At 32.0% G+C, this 23,793-nt stretch overlaps 1 protein-coding gene across 3 annotated transcripts in view; it reads left to right on the top strand.

Moving 5' to 3' along the window:
• Calx (sodium/calcium exchanger 3) overlaps positions 1-23,793 on the top strand; it is a 351,624-nt gene that overhangs the window by 235,063 nt on the left and 92,768 nt on the right. For 2 of the 3 annotated variants that reach the window (XM_089641072.1, XM_089641073.1), the window contains exon 2: positions 8,256-8,347. In XM_089641072.1, the coding sequence (XP_089497198.1) occupies positions 8,256-8,347 (92 nt within the window). Of the gene's footprint in view, positions 1-8,255; positions 8,348-12,360; positions 12,421-23,793 lie in introns of all 3 variants that reach the window. The other variant, XM_089641071.1, reaches the window with a different exon arrangement.

A 23,793-nucleotide genomic window follows, 5' to 3' on the forward strand; every position in this document is an offset into this window, starting at 1 on the left:
GCTCCAGCCTCATTTTCGAAAAGTAAGGTCCAATGACTCCGCCAAAACAGTCACACGTTGAGGATAAAGAGGCTTTTCAACAATAACTCTTGGGTTTTCCGAGCCCCAGAGCGACAATTTTGCTTGTTGACGAATTCACCGAGGTGGAAATGGGCCTCATCACCCAAGATGATTTGCATTTGTTTCACTCAAGTGAATTTTAATAATTTCAATGCGTTGTTGAAGCATGTATCGTTCCATTTTTATTAAAAGCGTAGTTTCTACTTGCCAAATGTCAAAAAATGACAGCTTCAACAGTAACATCTACCGAAATAGAGGGCTATTCTAAATAACACCTCTTATTTGAAAACCCTGTACTATAAACAAATAAAAAAGATATATTTAAATCATAATACGAATTAAACTAAATGAATATTCTCCATGACATCCCTTTATCCGTTAAAAAGTCATCTTGTCGACTGAATTAACAAAAAAAACAATTTTTTCTTAGAATATTAACCTGAAAATAATTCTGCAAAAAGAAAAATAATATTCCTACATAGATGTAGGTATATTTAATCACAATTATTAACAAAATTACATTTAATCTTTTGACTATATTTGATTTGCCAGACATTTCCCAGCTTTTCTATTTATCATCAGCCATCACCTCACCTTCCTTCGTGTTTTCATTAAAATTCCCTAAACGCGGATTGCATACACGGAGAAAACATACTGATATAAAATACTGTAAATTTATTACAATTCCTGTCAAATTATTCGTTTTCCTGTTAAAATCGGGAATAGAGGCCTATAACGAAAGATTTGACAAATTGCATAAAAAAACTATCAGTAAAGCACGAATATATTTATAATGAGGAAGTCCATTCGTCCATTATATTTATTCGGACAAGGCTACCTGCGTTGAACACAGGTTCAGAAATATTCTGAATTACTTATCAGAAATATTTATTAGGAAAAGGCCGTACTAATTTTTTCCGTGTAGTTCCTCTAGCTCTCGCTAGTTGATCAATCTTATAACTCTTGTAACAAACAAATAACAAAACCACTTTAATTTAGGTTTTATGTGGCTCCGGAAATTACAAGATTGAATGAATAATTATTTAGCTCGCTGGAAATTGAAAATATGTTATGCTAACGGCCCATTAATTCGGAATACGGCGTGAAAAAGGCGGCGGAGTAGTTACGACCGGTGACATTTCACTTTTCGCTAAATCACCGCGGATATAATTACCTTAATTTATCGGACTTTGTTGTCATAAATTAACCATTACCAGACGCCGGGCAGACAAAGGCTTTTGTAACGTTTATTCGGCGACAAATAAATGCTTTTGTTGAAAGGCTTTCCTCAGCGAAAACTTTAAGGCGTTAACCAATTGGGCTTTTGGCTTAATGCTTATGTAAAGTCGGTTAAGGGAGGTATATTGCTGTTTACATCTGTTCAACCGTTAAATAGTTGCTTAAGAAAACCACTCCGCACAAGATTCCCTATTTCTCCCATCCTTCTGGAGCCAGTGAGACTAGGTATCCCCAATTGGGGTATGTTGTGACGATGAAGGTATTGGGGAGTGGGAAGGAGATGGAGAAGATGAAGGTTAAGGAGTACTTGGCTTGTCTCCAAACATGGACAAAGCTATTTTAAGCAACGTTTCAATTCTGAATAGTGGTCTTACACCAGGGCAATACTGAGAGAAACTTTTTCTCTGAAACGTTCCGCAAATATACTATATGTTATTTTAAATGAGATTATTGTGAAATACATAAATCAATAAAATAAAATTTACTTGCGCCCGCCGGGATTTGATCCGCGACCTCCAGCTTGCTAGTCGAGAGCGTTTAAAAATACTTATAGCCTTAATAAATTATTATGATTTTAAAACAAATAATATTTTCGGAGAAAAATGATTGTATTCGTTTTTAAGTCGATCTTCCTCAGATATTGTCCCTTATCGGAGGTTGGCTGTCATAAAAGCACAGCCAGGAACAACTCAAAAACATAAAATGTGGTGATAAATTAAGTAATCTTTAAACTTCAAGAAGTATGAAGTTATTTAAAACAATTATTTGTGATAAAATTATTACACCACGTTAAGGTCAATAATGTCGATAGAAGTCAATATCCCAAATGGCATTACTTTTAATGGAAGATTAGTTCTACATCTCTGAAAAATAAATGTTATACATAATTACCACAATGTTTACGTAAACGAGATTTAAAAATGCATCCCTGACTTATCCAACCAAGACATTTATTGGAAATCCTTATTTTCCAACAGGTCACCAAAGCCAAGTACGACGACTCTTGACATTTGAGTGTGATAAAGTTCTAAGTTTTAAATTGCCGTTAATGTAATATATTATATCTTGTACATAAATATGACACACAGACAGATTTATTTCATTTAGCGAGAGAAAAAAAGCATTCCTGACTCATCCAATTAAATCATTCATACTGGTTACTGGGTACCATTTTCATGTACGCAAATTATGACACTGGATTTTGTGCAACCAAGATTTAAAAAAGTATAGTCAATCGATCGGGATATCATTTTTAAATATCTAACGAAGGATTCAATGGCAACTCAGGACAGTGGCAATTCACCATGCTTTTGAAAAGTGATATAAAACGATTAGAAGTAATGAAAGAAAAAATGTTCTGTGAACCTAACCTAACCTAACATTTCGTGACTTTATACTCTTCAGGAGTGTGTTGAAGTGCGTTAAGTTACCCCTGATTTGTCCGGTTACCTTCACAGATACAGTAGGTACGAGTAAGTCACGACTCAAGTTTAAACTGTTTACAGATCCTGTATATTATCGCCATATATAGTTAGTAATAACATAGATCATTGTACAATTATATTATATATTTATACAGCACCCTTAAGGTGATTTTGCACAAAAAACGGCGCTATACAACTCATCCAAATATTATTATTTTTATAACGGTAGGTACGAGTAAGTCACGACTCAAGTTTAAACTGTTTACTCCCCGCGTTGAAATTTTAATTAGATTACTGTTTAATTGAACATTAGCAAAAAAGTTTCGTTAGACTCGTCAAGTCACATTGCCCGAGTTGCCTGAAAGTTTGCCTGTTTCAGCGCCTCCTGCAAGGCCCGCCCACAGCCTTTCAGGAAATACCCTCTACATACTTTAGACGCCGATTACAATCTTAAGAAATTCTTCGTTTTGATAACTAAAAAGATTCCGCCCTGAGAAAACGAGGCACGGTGAATACTGGGCCATCATCAGTGTTTACAGCACTGAGGAAGGCTAGAGAATTTTGGGACATGTTTAAAATAGATGTTTTTGAAGTGTTGGCAACACTGGTACTGACGTTTATACATTCCGAATGAAGAAAAACGAACGTTTGCGCTAGTCTCACGGAATTCCGAATACGGAAAACGAATTCGGAAATCGAATACGGAAAACGTATGTATGCGGCCAGCCTAAAGAAACCATCCTGTCACTTCGAAAGTAAACAACAATGTTCTCAAAATTTGTTTTGACAGCATCGCCATTCCATTGTGAGAATATTATGTACTAAATACACAATTTGGCTGTCCTGAAACGGGAATCCTTCCCAGTTGGACAGATAAAGGTTCATTTTGTTTTCTATTGTTTGTAATTTATATATATATATATAAAAAAAATTTAAAACATCTGTAAGCGGAAATTATTGCTAGTTTTGTGATGGAGGAGCTTTTCGAGGAATTTAACACAATACGCCTGGATGGGACCCAAATGTCAACTCAGCCACCGTCTGGTCTTGTTTATATACTCAATAAAGTGGTTCAAAAAACAAAAAAGATTTTTTTATCCAAATTATTAACTAGTTTTCAGAGAGTTAAATGGATATGTATATATATATATATATATATATATATATATACATTATATATATATATATATATATATATATATATATATAATATATATATATGTGTGTTTAATAAATTTCTAAGCTCTTTATAGAAATAAAATATAAAGGAAGTTGTATGGACCTTGGAATTTTGGACAGAAAATTCATTACAAATTTCATGCCGCCGGAATTCATTCCAAGAGATTTTTCCGCAGTTAGCTATATTTAAACAGGTTCCGTGTATTCTTTTTTAAGTTCTTCTGTTGGAAGAAATAATATCAGAAATCAATTCCAGGGCGCTAAAGCAATAACCATTTTTTATTAAATTATTCTTGGGATAACCCTTTTTTGCGCCAGTAAAATAAAATTACTAATCTACCGTAATTTTATAGAGATGTGTACAGATATTGGTACTGAAAATGTCCCGATTTCAACTTTTTGATTCGAGAAAAAAAAATTACCTCCAAATATTTTACGGCCGTCCTAAATTTTTCGCTTTTTAAAATACATATTCCCAAAACACACAGTATAAAACCCAGCTCTTGAAATATCCGTATCGAATTGAATATGTTGGTTTAACTCCGTTTATTTATTTACGTTATTTTAAGTAAATATTTAAAATTCACGTAAGTTTGTTCATTGAACAAACATTATTTGTATCCTCGTAAAATACGTATGTATTATTTCTCATTGATGTACTCGTAGGTAAATCTTATTAGATTAGTATTTATTATTTATTTTTGTGCAAAATCACCTCAAGGGTGCTGTACAAATGTATAATACACTTCTACAATGATCTACTTACTATATATGGAGATAATGTACAGTACCATACCATACAGGTCACTCGAAATTAACACTTAATTAACATTGGCTAATTGTTTATTACCGAAATTTAGATACAGGATTTAGGACATAATTGGAAAATTGGATAAAATTGGACTTTCTCTCAGGAATGGTATATTTAATTTAAGTGTATGACAGCTAAAATAGATAACTTTTTAGCTTAGACCTTTGTTGTACTTGTTATGGATCTTTAGTTCCGGAGGGAGTTTATTCCAAGCCTTCGGTCCTGATGCTCCGAAAGCGCGATCACCAAGCTTAGTATTTGGCTTGCGCTGAGGTTCCATCAGTCTGCCTACAGCTGATGATGTTGCTGATCTAAAAGTTGACTGCCTCAGACCAGTGTTTTCCGGGACGCACAGTTCAGAGATGTAGGGTGGGGCCATTTCATTACTGGATTTAAACACCATCCAGCACAATTTGTACTGGATTCTTTCAGGATACTTGAGCCAGTGAAGCTTACGAAGGTGTTCTGAAATGTGCTAATATTTAGAGACCCCGGTTATGAGCCGTGCTGCTGCTTGGTTATATTATCAACAGCTTCATACAACAGGGCCGCACAACCGCTCCCAACAGGCAAAAAACAAATTATGCTGTCGTAAGGGCAAAATAAATTGTGAGATCAATTCGTGGGTTATTATACTACCTACTACCATCATTGTGTCGTAATGGAGGACTTAGCCAGCCAAGGAATTGAACTAACGAATCCTGGATGAGATCCAGACGCGATGCAAACTCAGCCACTGACAGATCATAATGTGATTATAATATGATTATAATTGTGTATTCAGACCTTCCTATAAATGTTCAATTATTTGCTAATTGGGAGCGGTACAGGTGCGTTGTGCGCCCGATGTGCACAACGCTCGTGAATCATGGAGTGGCGCACATGGCTCTCAATTGTATGGTTCTGCTGTTTAGTAAATAAATTAACTTAATAGCTCATCAATAAACTTCCAAGGTCGGAAATTCCCAATGGGATGAAATTGATAATCTGATGATCTTACATTTACCATAAATTCATATACTTCACGAATTTTACGTGTGAACACCTGTGAAAAGTTCTCAGTTAGTAAATTTCATACTATTATAATGTAATGGGGTGCGATCAGGTTCTTTTTCCTAATGCATGCCATGATGTATGTTTTTTTTAAATTTATTTATTCTTGGTTATATTATTATGTAACTAATAAAAAAAATAATATACAATGTTGAAATGGAAACAGAAAACAAAATTTTATTGACAAAACGTGCTCTTGGAATTACAAGGTTCTATCTGAAGCAGCGCTGTGAGGCGTGTTAAAGTAGGGGCTGTAGGAAAGGATTTATTGATGCGGGTCTTGAAGAGGCCCGGATTATATGAAGAAAGAAAAACAGATGCCAGAGGCTCATTCCACATACAAGCCGTCTTACACAAAAACAAGTCGAAGAAGCGGCCCGTTCTCACGGAGCCAACATCAACTGCGAACGGGTGTTCCAATCGTGTACGTCGAGTTTCATGCACGTCCACCGGTGCACCTGGGATCAATGCTTATAGGTCTTTAGAGAAGGCTCCATTAAAATACCTGTAGAACAGACTCATCCTGCGCGCAGACTCACGCACATTGCGTCTGTGCATTATAGATGGTGATATTTGGCTCTAGAGAGAATTACTACTAGTCTTCTTATTTTTTTAATATAGCGACTATTTAAACATTGTGCATACAAAACATGATGTTTAATACATGTATAGTAAATTGTATTTCTTAGTTCTCCTCACTAGGGTGACCTGTGCTGAGGCGGACTAAAGTTATTCATTTCTGTTTTATTGGTTTTCTATGTCGTTTTTAATGTTTTGTTCAGAGTTTTTTCATTAATCTCTTTCAGCCAGATTTTTATTATTGATTTGTAGTCATTCAAATTTTCTATTCGCTTCATATCAGGGGGAAGGATTTTGTGGAGTTTCGTCGGAAAATCTTTGATATAAGGCTAAAAACCTAAAGCCAGAGCAGCTAATAATAAAAATTACACAAAGAGACAATAGAGGCTAATATATTTTTATAAATTTCTTTTATTCAGAGTTCAACTAGAAAATAATGGATATAATATATCTTCTTTGTAGGTATACAAGTTCTCTGAAACAAAAATTTAATAAGATTTAACAAATTATTATAAGCAATAATTAGTCGCCTGAAATATCCACAAAAATTGAATATCGGCTTTGCCGACGTAGCTCAGTGATCCAGAGCACCTGACCGGACATCAGAAGGTGCGGGTTCAATTCTTTTGAATTCGGCATTTATTTTTACTCGGGAGATATTTTTAATTTGTATGGATATTTCAGGCGACTAATTATATTATTGCTTATAATATAATTTGTTATCTTTTGTGCTATGCGTAAAAAACCTTGTCTTATAAACATTAGTTTCTCATTATAATTAATATAATCAGATTTGTTTAGAGGAATTAACAAAATATGTATATTCTTAGTGTGCCTTATATCACCACGAATAGGCATAAAAATCGCTTGGCAAACGGAGTCTAGAAACGCTAAATTTTAACGAAAAATAGGTATTTATTTATTTTGTGAATAATTTTATATGAAAGAAAAAAGCCAATCAAGAGATACACTTTGGCAGATAATCTTAGCAAAAAAAAACATTTTTTAAAGTTGTTTCTTATGAGCGTTCATACATTTCTAATGATAAAATACATGTTTTGGTAGATAAAATTTATAGCTCACACTTTTGTATAAACTAATTATTTTTTTCTTTTGATTCAACTCAAGCGAAATGATAAAAATGAACGAAAAAAAGAAAAACAAAGCTTCAATTTGTTGAAAGCATATTTTTTTATATTCATAATATGAACCGATTCGAGGTAAAGATTAATCTAAAATAATGATTTCATACTAAGCTTCGCCAAAACAATGTTTTATTTTATAAAAAATCACAACAACAAAAATTATTTGAAGCCGATTGACAAACTAAAAACTGAAAATTTATTGGCAAGAACAAATTTAATAAATTGACAAATTAATTTGAAGTACATAGGTATTACCTACCACTCTTGGTGAGGATTGTCGCTAGTGTTCAAATATGTACAAATTTTATTGCAAAACTCAGAAGCTGTGACACATAAACTCGTATAATAAACCTCGATTGATTTTAAATTTACATCGCTACATATTTAGTATAACTTTTTGGTAGTTTTGAGTGACCGGTGGCTATTTAATATTATAAGTATTTATTTCTGTTTCAATTTAGCTTGAATTTTTACAGGAATATATCTAGAGATAAACAGTTTCTGCCAGAAGGAATATATTCATGTTTTTATTTTGTTAATACCTACGTGATTTTTTCATAAATTACGCAGCGAGTAATGTCCCACGCCCTAGGAATTAGTCTGTGTTGTGTGTCGCTTTTTTTCCAAGTATTTTTATTTTCCTACCATAAATACGCTAGCTTTTTTTCAATTCCTACTGGATTAAGACAGGAATTGTAAATAAACATGGCCAAATAATATGTAAAAGATAAATTTAATATGTAATATTATTTTTCTTTGTTTCAGGAAACTTATAGAAATTCACATAGTCGAAGAAGATAGTTATGAAAAAGACGTTCTCTTCTACTGTAATCTGGGCGAACCACAGATGGTCGGGGGTAAGAATTAGTTTTCATTAGTACTATTTATTTAGTTAACTATCTATTTTATTCCATTTTAGATAACGGTCGCCTACAAAAGAAATCAAAATTGAGTTTTTGGTTTTCTTATTCATTTAAGAAATTTGGTAAGCCCCACAAATATTATTAGAATAATAAATTAGATTTTAATGTTTTTAAGTTACGTCAATGATTTGTTTAGATGTATCAAGGGTAGTTCGCCATCCTTTTGTTAGCTTACCTATATATATTATATCTTTTGCATAAACTATATTATCAAGAGGATGTTGAAAAACCCCCCAGTGTATATATATAATATTTTGCTCATAAGATACGTATGATACATTTTTGTATATAAAGTCTTCATTCAAAGTCTTTACTAATGACTTAAAAATATTTTTCTCACAAATAACTTTTTTATGAGAAAAAAACTTTTTTATGAGGAAAATTTTTTTTATGAGAATAAAAATTTCTATGAGAAATAACTTTTTTTATTATTAGAGGAAAAAACTTTTCTATGAGAAAAAAAATGTTATTTAAATCTACAGTACAATAGTGAAAATAATACCTATTGATTTAATTTAATCACAATCCATTATCTATCACATAGTTTGAATGTTGTATATCCCAAAAATAAAAATACTTTTTTGTTGTATCTAATATTAATAATAAATAAACAGTTAGAGGATACATTTTTAAAGTAATAAAATCCTAAGTATTACTAAAATAGGTTTAGTAATAGAACTTTCTGATATAATTCCATAAACGGTTTAACGAGCAACATTAAATCTGACATATACCTTGTTACAGATGTTTGTTTGTAGGTCAAATAAAACAATAATAATAATATACTTACAGTGAAATTGCTGTGTGAGAATAATAATATAATTAATATTAAACCGCAGTTAAAACACAATGTAAACTATTGTTGTTTATTTAACATTTATTCAACTTTGAAACAATTCTATTCTAGCACATAAATTGATCTATATTTTCTGATATATATTTTAATTTTCGGTGAAAGAAAAGTAAGTGTGATTAATTTTTTTTACGTAAATTTAGATATTTCACAGATGATAAATAATATACCTATCATTCTAAGGCAAGAATATTGATGTTATTATCTGAATCGTTAACGAGTATGGAAAAAATGGTGGCATTTATGTATTTTTAAATAAATATAAATGTTATTAATACAGTTGTATAACTGGGTATTTTTTGTACATTGTAACGATGGTAAAACAAGTACATTTTATTGATTAATAAAATAAATAAAGTTACAAAACGTTTAAGTTAAGTACATTTGAAATAATATAGCTCACTTATACTATAACTCACTTCTTGAAAATGAGAAATAAGATTAACTAATTAAATTAAACGTTATTAATTATTAACAAATATAAAATTATTATAAACATTAATTACTCGCCTAAAATATACATACAAATTGAAAATATCTCCCGAATTAATATAATCAGCAGTAATTTTCGATTGAAGTACTTGTACATATTTAATTATTTGACGAGTGGGAATAAGCCGACGTAGCTTAGTGGTCTAGAATACCTGACCGGATATCAGAAGGTGCGGGTTTAATTCTCGTTGGCGGTATTTATTTTTACTCGGGAGATATTTTCAATTTGTACGGATATTTCAGGCGAGTAATTAATGCTTAAAATAATTTGTTATCCTTTGCGCTATGAATAAAAACCTTGTCTTATAAATATTAGTATAAATATAGTATTTTTAAAAATATCTATTAAATTATTTAAAAAAATTAAGAATATTTTAAAATAAAAATTAAGAAACTTAGGCAATATGAATATTGACTACGGACAGGTAAACTACAATTACGTATAATTCGGATATATCCGGAATCTTTAAACAATTATGCAGTCGATTTATAAGTGTGCTAGCCTGATAATTGTTTCCTTAAATTGTCAGAAAAAGGTAACTCTTTGTCTCGTATTTCTGGTAGGTACAAATAATTTTATTTTGTAAGAATTTTAGGGCTGTCAGTAAAATAATTAATAATTTTACATAATAGAAAAAGGTCAAAAATAATCCGCCTATCTGCCAACGTAATCAAATTGAGTTTTTTCATCAGAAGGATACAGTTAATGTCTAGAAAGAATATTCAGCTGTACCCTGTTAATAAATCTAAGAGATTTTTGCTGTACCTTTTCTATATTGTGGGATTGTATTTATAGAATGGAGAACATTGATTAAAAAATTATCCTTTAAAACAAATTTTTTGATGTCACTGTTTATAATCTACTGTATATGGTATATTTTATACCGTTGATATTAAAATATTAAAATAAATAAATTAATTAAAAATAATATTTCAATACATCCTTTATAAAATTACAGACCATAACATAACAACAAAATAATTAATTATAATCATTTTGAACATTAAAATATTCTGCAAACGTTATCCATAGCCATAAAATATAATAATTTATTCTGAAAAGTTCTAAAAATGGATAAAATTTATTTGTACGTAAAACATTTTGTTTCAAAATTGATTAATAATAGTTTACTAAACAGCCAGAACTATTTACACAGAATAATTTAGAATAGTTCTTCTCTAAAAAGTTCATTCAGTCAGGCTTTTGTTTGTTCATGATGGATCTTGAGTTAGAAATCATTACGAAATGAGATATTTGATTACTTTAGTAAATTCCATAATAATTTATTTTAATCAATTTGGTAACATAAGCTGTGCCCAATAAAGCATTTTTCCGTTACTTATATCAACAAGTTACGTAATTGCAAATATATTTTTTGGTTACACATTCAGATCCTGATCAAATAAATTATTTTTATCGATAGCCTTTCTTAAAAAATCTAATAAATACTACTGATTAATCTAACGTTTTAATGAACACTGAATACAGTGTTGTTAGTTTTTCAATCTCATGAAAATTATGCATTAAGACAACGCTAGTGCCTGTGAAATCGTTGAATGAAGCCCAGAGGCGCGTGGAAAACGTTAATCACTGTTTCTAAAGCTCTTTATTAGATTGAGTTATTATCTTCGGGGTCATATTATTTCCTGAGAGGGTGTACTTCACATCTTGGCTTTGCGGCGGACGCGAAGGGTAGGTAAGTAAGGGTAGGCGATGTTGGTTCGCAACAAGATTAAACACAAACAACCCCCGAAGCTAAGTTCCGGTGGGACTATTTAATAGTGAATCTTACCCACAACACGGAGATTACTTCTAATATTGACAATGATGTTAAATTATCATGTTTCATAAACATCAATAATGATAACAATACCAATATGGTATTTAAAAAAACAAATACTGCTCTTTTTCGACAGTATTTAACATCACGATATTTTTCTTAAAGCAACTTTTAAACTCTCGAAAGTTTTCAATTTTGTGAAAATAACTGAAGAGAAAGAACTCCTTCTTGAGTGTTTTATGTAGGTACACTTTGATCTTTAACCGTATCAAATATGAGCTCTCAGTCAAATATTTGAAAAATAATATCTTATGCTTCGTACATTGCATCGCTGATACGAGATTTTGGTTTTCCTACATTTACACAAATGGTTTATGTTTATGTAAGAGAAAAAATGTAAATAATGTTTTCAAGTAACGGAATATGGCACACAAATCAAAATAATATATAAATTCTTTCGTTATAATTTTAGTTAAACATTCCGAAAAATTAAGCTAACACACAAAAACGTCAACAAATCACGCAGCAGATAAATAAATGTGTAACTAATAATTAGATACAGTTATTGTTATAGTTTTAAGTAAAGTAGATAAAGGTATTAAGATAACACTGTTTGAGATTTCACTACTTGTAAATTTATTATAAATCCTTAGTATTTGTTTAATATTATATTTATTTAATAGTGTTATTTTAGTGTAGGCTTTTGTATAATTAGGCTCGTAGAATAAGATTTCTCTATTTTTTGCACCTTTGTTATAATTATTGTTATGATTTTGCACTTCTTTTTACTTATTTTTATTTTCCTTCTTTTCCAAATACAGAAATGTTCGAAGTTTACTTGCCGTCCCCAAAACGCAAATTTTCAGTTCGCCTTCCTCCTGGTAAGATTGTGTTATTTTGATTTTTTTGACCCCTTACAGACATAATAATACTATAAGCTTGAAAAGCATTAATACGCAAATAAAATTGTGTAAAATACCCCACCATCAATAATTGATATTTTAACATACACTGATAATTATTATTTCATAATAGCATTAAAAAATATAATTTGCTACCTGGAAAATAAATTTTTAAAAATGTCTTTCCTAAGACCAAAAATCTTCATCAGAAATATATTTTATTTATTTTTATAACATGTATTCTGAAGACAAAACCCAAACATTTAGCAGCTTATTTTAGTATTGCTATTTGATTATTTAAACCTAGAAATTTAAACATTATTTATTTGTTTATACTTTGAATCATTCCCGAAATTAATGGTATTTGAGTATACCTTCATACCTACATTATTTGTGTAGGAATTGTAACTTTGATATGAGTATTATGGATACATTCTATTTATCTCTATAACCTTACTTAGGAAGTATTGTTAGCTAATAATTAACCTAGTTAATTAGTAACTATTTACTATTTATCTATTGAATCTCTTCTCTGTTACATAACTCCCCCTTACCAATACTCTCTTCACTTCCGATGTTCATATTTATGATTTTTCTGTTTCCGATGTTCTCGCCTTGGGCATCTTATGCTGTATTTTGTTCACCAATCTTCTTAAATTTATCGTAAGTACTATTTATGAAACTTTATGTATTATACATTTTGCCGAAGCTTGGTTGGTTCGTTTATCAGTTTACGCTTTTTCTATAGTTCGCTTCTTTTTGTGTCGTCGATTTTTGTGTCGTCTTTTTTGTGTTGTTTTTTTCGTTTTGTTTTACTTTCAGATGTTGATATTTATATTTATTTGTTTCATTGAATGACAAAGAAATTTTTCAACAGTTTTAAATACCTACACCTTATTGCTATGTATTCTTATAACAAACTTTTTTTTTCGTTTTAAAACATTTTCGTTATTTTTTATTTTGGTGTTTGTATACTGGCAATTTAGAAGAAATAAATATTAACTTGGATACTTTTATTTTGCGAATTATGACAAATATTGAATTATGATTTATGAATGTGTTTATTATAAATAGTTTTTATTATGAAAATATTACTTTATGATTTATATATGTGTATATTGTGAATAGTTTTGAATTATGACTATATAACTTTATAATTTATGAATGTGTTTATTGTGAATACTATTGAATTATGGCAATATTACTTTAAGATTTATGAATGCATTTATTGTGAATACTTTTGAATTAGGAAAATATTGCTTAGTGATATATGCATATATTCCTTATGAATACTTTTGAAATGTTGCTTTATGATTTATGGATGTATTTATTGTGAATACTTTTGAATTATGGCAATATGGATTTATGATTTAATAATGAATTTATTGTGAATTCCTTTGAATTATGCCAATATTGCTTTATGATTTATAAACGTATTTATTGTAAATACATTAGAATTATGACAATATTGCTTTATGATTTCTGAAAGTATTCCTTGTTAAAACCTTTGAACAGGGTATTTTCGGTATTTTTTTTTTAATTTTCGAAAAAAATATGAGCTTAAAGTTTTTTTTTTGTTGACGAATAAATTTTATAAAACGATTTAAAATTTGTCATTTTACATTTGCCGCCAAAACGATACTGATGTTTTTATTTGTGAATATGACGGCGTTAACGTCAGGCCGGGCAACGTAGGTGACAGCTATCTTAACAGCCAGTGGCGTTTTCTACGTCATAATGACGTTGGAGCCAGTTAGAAACGTTTCGGAATGTGCTGTTTTATATCTTTTTAAAAATCAATTATTTTAAATGAAAATATTAAAATAAAAAAATTGATATTATTATCAATATCAGAAAAATAAACTTTAAATCTTCCACACATTTTTAACGGTATTCATTTTGAAAATACCCAATATAACTATATTACTTCAATGATTTATCAATGCATTTGTTGTAAATACTTGAATTTAAAAAATATTTACATTAAGAAGATAGCTATAATATAACAATATACCACGTTTTTCACATTACTTGTATATATAAGCATTTTTATATAAGATTCATATTTCTTCTTAAGCACGGAAATCAAAAAAATTACTCGCAATGAAATAGAAACCCAAGGACGAGAAACACAAAAATCTTTGACTTAAGAGGAAGTTGCAAGCCCAAAATGTGTATATTCTTGGTATACCGTAGGTAATAGGCATTAAAATCGCTTGACAAACGGAGTCTAGAAACGTTCGATTTCACACAAAAAACTGGTTTTTATTTATTTTTTAAAATAATTTTATAAGAAAGCAAAAAAGTTAATCAGGTGAAACTGTCACAGATAATCTTGACTATAATACTGTAGTTTTTAAAAGTTTTTTCCTTTATGCGTTCATACATTTCTATTGAGAAAAAATTTTTTTTAGTAGTTTGCATTTATATTTTTTATTGAGTAATTTATTTTTTTATTTGTTCTCTACTCAAGCAAAGCGATAGAAAAACCTTCAATTTATCTAAAAAAAAATTTATTGGTATTCATAATGTACACCAATTCGTTATAAAAATTAATCAAAATAGTGATTTCAACAAAGCACATAAAATAAATGATGCACCAGCAAAACTGCTAAAAGTTTTCGAGCCACTAAAAAAATACAAAATACTGCAGCATCTTCAACATGTGTTGTCTATCTCTCGTCTCAGAAGATTGTCGCCGAACTTTACAGTATTTCAAGAAACCGCGCGAGTGTTGTCACGTGACATACGAAGACGTGGGCACCGCAATATAGCGTGATCTTCGGAGAATCCAGAACTTAGAGTTTACAGTAAGGATGCAAGATAAGAAAGAGATAATTTCGGTCTGCGAAAGGAAAAACGGATTAAGTGTAAATATTAAGCTGTGAGTTAACTATGCAAATTGCTTATGTATCTAATTACCAAATAAGTGAAAATATTTAATATTTTATTAACTACTATTAAGTACTTAATTTGTTAGACTTTATTTTGACTCATTCGGTTTTTCCTATCACGTATAAATTTATTTAAATTTAATTTTTTTTATTTTTTTTATAGTGAATACCTCACAAGAGTCCCAACTGCTCCCGTCTGGAGCCAGTGAGACTATGGCATCCCCAATTGGGGGATGTTGTGAGGCTGAAGGTAAGTGGGGAAGGGAAAGAGGAAGGTGGGGAAGTACCTGGCTATTCAGATCTAGTCACTAAACACGGCTAAAGCCATTTGGAGCAACGTTTCAATTCTGAATGGTGGTCTTACACCAGGGCGATACTGGTAGTATCTTCCACTCTGGAACGTGCCGCAAATATACTATATATTATTTTAATTAATTAATTGTGAAATAACACAAATTAATCAAATAAAATTTATTTGCGTACGCCGGGTTCGAACCCGCGACCTTCGGAATGGCAGTCCAATGCGTTACCACTGGACTATGCCGGCCGTCGAATTTCCATTTAATGTGTGATAAAAATGATAAAAGTCATCTAATGTTGCGTATACACTTGCGAGCCGAAGCGCGCGCCTAGCCACGAATAACATGAAAAGAACGGTTTAAATGGGTTGATTCTTTCCTTTCCCATAATTCGTGGATCGGTTCGCGCTTCGTATATACATGATGCTTTTATCCTTTCCAACATGTATGTTATTTTTTCTTCATCATTTACTTTAACTGTTTTTTTTCCTTTTGGAAAATAATGGATATTTTAACGTACCTATTTAATTGCTACTCATTTTTGGATATAAAATCAATTACCATGTCAGGTTAAACGAATTATTAGCGATACAATTTACTTCAAGCATTCCGAACTATTTTTCAGCATCATCAAATTTCAGTAGGTACATAATTATATGCTAAACTGAAATAAACCATAAGGTATGTACGGCCGCCATTCGCAATAACAGCCAGGTTTGCTCAGTAGAAGTTTAACTACGGCTGACGGTTTAGCCTATTGTCTTTCTGTAGCTGAAACCGGGGGCTTAAACAAAGACAAATTAAACATGGTTTACCCTTAATAACCGGGTAGGTACAACTCCATTTATTTACCCGTTTAGTCCAAGCTTTCCTCTAACAATCTCTTGTCTTCCTATGAATACGGCGATGGAGGGAAAACATTGTGCTTGCTTAGTGTTTAACTGTACCATCATGTTTGATAAAGAATTAAGCCTATCTTACATTATGAAACTACCTTAATGCATGTTTAAATTAATTTGAAGACATCAGACTGTTGGGAAATTGCATACAATTTAGGATCGTGAAATATTCGTGTCAGAGCAACCATGGCACCATCTGCATCAATGCTTTTTACAATCTCTATTATCTTAATATATAAAAATCACGTGTCACTGTGTTCGTACACGCTAATCAACCGATTTCAACAAAATTCTGTGAATGTGTATGGTTGGTTCCAGTTTAAAATATAGGATAGTTTTGAACCCGAAAGATGGCGCAGTTGTCGTTCATTTAAAAATACACACAACCACAAGTTTTAACTTCCCTACCTGTGGTCGGTCTGTGGCAGGAAAATGTTTTATATCATAAAATGTATTCCAAATGATTGAGTTAAACTCTATCTGGTTTTTAATCTTAATATATACACTTATATATAAATGTATGTTTGTGCTCGCAAAACTCAAAAAGTAGTCGACTGATATCGCTGAAAATTTCAAAGTTTATTGTTATTGGTGCCAGGAGTGTTTAGATATGTTTATAAGAAGTCGGGGACGCATGAAGAAGACTTCACGCACTATCTCTGCACCGTAATGATATACGGAGTAGAATCGAAGCCGATGTAATGTAGTTTTTTAACAGTAACATCGTGGTACACAGTAAATAATATGTATAAATAAAAATGTTAATAATTGTTCGTTTATTCAAAATCTTAAATCTTTGAAAGTTCTCTACCGATTGTTTTAAAATTTTGACACAACTTTGCATTCAAATACGCGTGTGTTTTTATATACCTATATTAATAGATGTCACTTGTGACAGGTAAAAACATGTTTTTTTTAAACAACGCCATCTGTTGGACTAACATGTTTTTTTAAACTTTGTCATCTGTTGGACGTAAAAGCAACACGCGCTATTATTTATCTATCTGCACAGACATACTGAGCCACAGAGACGTGTGGCGGGTACAGCTAGTACTAAAATAAAGTCGATACCCACGTCGGACTGTTTGTGCGATTAGTTCTTCTAAACTATGCGATGGATTTTGACAGGGTTTTGCCTATCATTTAGAGAATTTCTTACGGAAAGTTACTGTACTATTTATAATATAATTGTAGAAATATTATATAGAATGTAAATGTAACACGCACCGACACGAACATGGAATACTTACAACCACTAATTTTATTTCGTGTAAGTAACCGGTTTCGTACTGAGCAAGTTAGAACAAGTAAGATAATCATGGCAATTCATGCAGGTTGTAAAAATCGTGTTGTTTTAGAAAAACTGGTTAGAATTTGATTGTCACAAACACCGAACAAACTGAAGGTTGATAGTCCGATACAGTTTTCCATACAAACTTTGAGGAACCAATAACGGTGATAGAAAAGATTCCATTATTGGTGTTTTACTTAATTTAAAATTTATTATTATTTTTTTTTTATGTTTGATTCGTAGAGAATCATTTAAATGTCTTCTTTCGTTTAGGTTTTGTGAACATACTTAGAAGCGGGGAATAAATAATTTTTCTTACTTTATTAATTAATGTTATATTAAGGTAATTGGTTATTAATTGATTTCTAATTTTTCAAGTAAATTTAACCTAAGGCTATGTCCTTTTTAATGAACTTAAACCCTTACATATAGAAAAAAAAATCAAATAAATTAATAGCAGCCACATCATTATTAAAGAATTAAGATAACATTAATGTGAGGAAAACAGACTTCAAAATACCACCACAGAATATGAAATCTATTGCCACAATTATTTTATCATTAAATCGGTTTAACCGGTAATAAATCATTTTTAATTGGGAGGGGGTTAAATATAATCATATAAATAAGTCGTCTAAACCTGGTTAACACCACAGTTTTAAAATGTACTTGAAAGTCGAAACAGCTGTAACAATAACGAATACCAAAAAATACTTGCAGAACTTAATAATAATATTATAAAATTTGATTAACATTAAATTTAAAAAAAAAATAAATAAAAACTAACCCACACAGTGGCTAATACCCAGCTTAGTTATAAGGAAGTAAAACAAACTATTATTATTTCATTCAGATAGATTCCGTCAAATGTTTATAGAAGGAATTTGTCTGCCGCTACCCCTCTAAATTTTCTTGACGCCCCCTAATTTTCTTTGATCATTCTACTGCTATCCTGAAAGCCTTCAGCCCTCACAAGACTTCGAGAAAGACTGAGTTAAACTAATATCATGAAACTATATGTTTACACGCAAAACTATTAGTGAAACTAATTTCACAAAACATATTTTGCGCAACTAGTTTCTTAATGTAAATTCGGCTTTGGAGACGTGTACATTTTCGTGTGTTATTTTCCTGAGATTCGACTGTAAAAATGGTTGGTTTTAAATGTCTTGAAGTTATATAATACTTTCACTATTGTGTTGGTGAAATTTCAAGATTCAGAAATGAAACCTAATTACCCAAATAAAATATCTCAAGTTCTGTTTATTTCTTCAATATGGTGTAGTTTTACTCTGACTCTGAGCAGCTATTATTTGATATATGTAAGATATATTAAAGGACATCTTGCTACTCAACTAGGCCCACGGCCCAACACCTACTCTCATTTCGAAATATTTGCCAATGAAGAATTTAGATTAGAATATAAATGTAGAACAAGCAATATCCATGCCGTATTTTTTAATTTATTAACGTCATATGAATTTTTCATACTTCCACCAAGTTGTGCAGATTTCATGAACCCAGATATCAAATTTGCTAGTTTCCACTTTTCACAATATTGTTTTATTCCTTTGCTGCTTTCCACAATAGCTAACTGTTTCATAGTTACGACCCGGTATTTTCATTTTCAGGTTCAGAACCGTAGGTATTCTATTCATAAAGAAATAAATCTGGATAGGCACGTACTTACGAGTATCACAAGGTTACTGTAAAATAGTTTTCTCTGCTTCATGACACGTATTGTCAGCTTTATACTAATGACAATAAGTACGACAGTCGAATCTTCAAACTGAATTGCTAAGGGTCCTAGAAATTCGTCAGAATCAACAAGTTTCTACATAAGTGGGAGAACCCGCTGTTTCCAAAAAATATGTTCTCAGCTCTTTTGGCGTTGTGAATGCCATTAAAATTGAGGTTGTCGGTTAATTGGAGAGTGATTTCAAAATATTTTCTTGCGTAGTGTATCAAATTATTCAAGTTCAATAAACTTTTAATTTTTGATATTCGAACTGATGTAGGTAGGTTTATAGTAGGTACCAATGTTATTTTATTGCTTAATAATTAATTGTTTGAAATGTGTATTTCTTTTGTTTTAAATAGTTGTTTTGACAGATGCCTAAATGAATGAATAGAGTGGACATACGTAACTGAGACAGCGCGGGTTGTTTCACTGAACTAGATCGAGTAGATGTACTTTAGCGGGCCGTTCATATGGCTATTTCATTCGTCATTGGAAAAATGTCGTAATTATTCCAGTTTACCAAAGGTAAATATCTTCTTTTAAAGGTTAATACTTTCAGCTTCACAAATCCTACAATTATAATATCCCGTGATTTATCACAAATCATCATTTAGTATTATTCATCAATGGCTCGGTACAATTCGTAAGAGCATTGTTCTCTTTTCATAAGCGCCACTTTGAAGATTAGTTCTAACGGGAGACGTATGGAAATAGAGTCTTTCTGGCAAGAGGCCAGTATTACCATTGTTGCGTCTAGTAACGAGGCCACACGCACAAAGTAACTCAAACATTTACACGCTTTATTATGAAAAAGGTGTGGCTATTCTATTACATTAGCTTTTAAAATTATATTTATAATCTTTACCTTTTGATAAGTGTGTTCGGTGATTTACTGGTTCGCGCTACTTGGGGATAGGGTGACCGATATTTACGTAATGTCAAATGTCGATTCAGCGCGGCATTTTGATCCTACTTTCTGGACCTTTTTAAACGAATAAAACATACTATTAGCTAATCAAACATTCAAAATCATGATATTTAAATATCATGAACCTTCAATGTTATGAACTTTCAATATCATGAACATTCAATTTCATGAACATTCAATATCTTTAACATTCAATAACATGAACATTCAATATCATGAAAATTCAATACCATGTACCATCAATATCATTAAAATTCAATATCATGAACATTTAAATTTAAATATCATGAACATTCAATGTTAACTTTCGATATCATGAACATTCAATGTTAACTTTCAATATCATGAACATTCAAGTCATGAACTTACAATATCACTAAAATTCAATATCATGTACATTCAATAACTTGAACATTCAAAAACATGAACATTCTATGCCATGAAAATTCAATACCATGAACTATCAATATCATGAACATTCAATATCATGAACATTCAATAACCCGAAACGTTTTGTCCTGTCTCCGAGACTGTAAAATGGACGCAGATGAAATATTTAGATTTTACATTCCTTTCTAATATATTATATACTCCATATCCTCTCACTCCACAGAACGCCCTGAGGAAAATAATTTCCTTCATTTCCTATGTCATCTTTGGGATTACTATGTAGAGGTTATTTTAAGTAAGGAAGGAGAGGAAGTATCGGAAGCATAAAGATATGTGCAGTGGTTGTGGTGTCTTCGGGTCCAGGATTGATGAACGTACGAATCCATCCCTTTGACTGCGGTGCTAGGCAGTAGGTCGAGAAAGTCCCTCCGGAGAAGTCAAAGGGTCTCCTACAATCGGCCTCTTCCAATCTGGCCAGCCTGCAGTTGGAGGGCAGATTATCCGCTACCAAATCCTTGGCAAACCTCACTCCATGAACCAGAGAACCCCTGTTAAGTCACCAAATGTATCTAACCTCTTGGGGAGACCTTTGGTTAAGGTTTTGGTTGTCCAATGTACCCATTTCGCCTCCTAAATGTAATTGAAGTGCTAGTTTTATAGCGAAAACAATACCAACAGTTAAAAACGTTATTTAAAAAAAACTACTTTTGAACTAACACAATATACTCGCATAATATAAGACTCCAAGGCCTCGAAGAAGTCAATTAAATTGTATATCTGTGAGAGAAAGAAATTCGGTAATTGAAAATGTTTGATCAAATTCACCGGAAGTCAGTCAAAATTGACCTTACTTCGGGTGATATCTATATATACTCGTATATATTCTTACGCTTCTAATGTGATAGAACCATTAAGTCTACAATCCTTGCAATATCAGTAAGAAATATTTTTCCCGTGCGGGAAGTTGGAAGGGGGCATGGCGGCTGTCGACGTCGCCCGAATACTTCCGACCGCGAACGAACGAGTCGAAGGTGACCGGCGACCGCGCCCCACTCTGAGCTTTGAACATGTATATATAAGTCAAAGTAATGCCAGGGTTCTGGTGAGGTGTGTTCAGGATGCGTTTGCTTAGCAGCTGCGTGGCGTGCCAGATCAGGAGAGGCTCGTTTGGAGAGATCCTTTGATCTATTTTTACCCTGAACTCCTGGACACACTAATCCCTAGATTCCTGCCCAACCTTCATACTCTTTACCTTCTCAGAACTTCATCGCCTTCCTTTCTTTAAAAAAAGACCCTCTACACAACACCCAAAAGATGACATAGGCTTTGAGGGAAAACCATTTTCATCAGGGCCTCCTGTATGGAGTTGATGTATTATTTTTTTTTCTATTTTACACTCTTACTGATATACGAATAGAATTCATTTGACTTAACTTCTAATAGGATAAATCGTAATAAAAAAAGAAGAAAAAAAAACTGTTTTTGAACGTGAGGTTCTTTCAGGTCCATCGACATTCGAGAGGTTAATATACGATTGTTGTTTTCATTATTCCCACTCTACTACAACTTTCGCTCAGTGACTTCCCGATATTTCCCCAAAAGCGAGTATATTTCACAGATGAAGACAGCGGCGGCCATCAGTGGTCCTAAATGGACCATAAATTTCAATCTCGGGAACACACGGCCAAGCGCTTATTTACGCCACCCCACGTACCGTCACTGCGTGTTCAATACATTCAGCGCGGGCTAGAAGCCAGACGACACGATATATTGAACACGTGAGTACCTACCGAATAATGCTGCCAATTATTTTACAGCATTTGTTTTTAGTAATTTCGCAAAGAATTAAAAAATACATACTCGTACGTACCTTACGTCAGAAAATAATCAAATTGTTAAGAAGAACGTTTTTTTCAATTTTTGTTCGTATAGTATGGGTAACCATGGTGATGAACCATGGAATGACCAACGCCTCTGCTATGAGTGGTTCGCTACGTTTGGTGACTTAACAGGGGTGCCCGAGTTTCAGAGGTGAGGTTTTTTATAGGTCTTAGCGGCGGATGCGTGTGCCCACTTACTGCGTGGCGAGCCGAATTGAGAGAGACTGATTGAGGGAGATCTTTTGACCTCTCCAGCCGGACTCTCTCGGCCCATCCCCTTGCACCGCATTGGGAGGGATGGATTTATCCATCCGTCACTTCTGGACTCACTGACCCCAGATTCATACACGTAAAAAAAAAAATATTGCTATTTTATTAAGAATCTTTTCAAAATAAACGTAATCCAGTTAAAAACGGGATTGTAGGCCCTTTACGAATGAATTAATAGGTTTCCTGATAAACTTTTAATAATATAGCGATGCATTATCGCGATGTCGGAACAAGTGTTCATAAAAATCCTAACATTTTATTCTTATATATTATCAAGACAAATGCAGGTGTGTGAACACGTGTTCCGATATGTTAGGAATTTACTAAAAAAATATCAGGAAACTGCCTGCAATCCCGTTTTTAACCGGATCATCATTGATGAACTACTAGGAAATGAACCAAGGATCTCTCTTCGTACCGGGAAAGGAATAGTTGTGACCGTTATCTTTTTTTTTGTTTTGTTTCTTGTTCTGTTTCGTTTTTCGTTTCGATATATTAAAATTGTCTTTTTTTTTCAAAGATTCTCAATAAATTAGCAATACTTATTTTTCTCCGTGTAACCCCTTCCCTCGTACCTTTTTCCTTCCCTCAACTACCTCTTCTTCTTTTCTTTGAAAATGCCCACCACACAGCATCCCCAAAGATGAAATTGTGTATCTTATGTATAATCAAGATGTTAAATGCAGCTCTGCCATCCTCACATAAATGTGAATTTATAACGATCGCAACAATTATATTTTTCCGTAAAATACATCTTAAC

The sequence above is a fragment of the Hesperophylax consimilis genome, chromosome 16 (assembly GCF_061612785.1).
Source record: "Hesperophylax consimilis isolate HC1 chromosome 16, BYU_Hcon_1.0, whole genome shotgun sequence".
Classification (NCBI taxonomy): domain Eukaryota; kingdom Metazoa; phylum Arthropoda; class Insecta; order Trichoptera; family Limnephilidae; genus Hesperophylax; species Hesperophylax consimilis.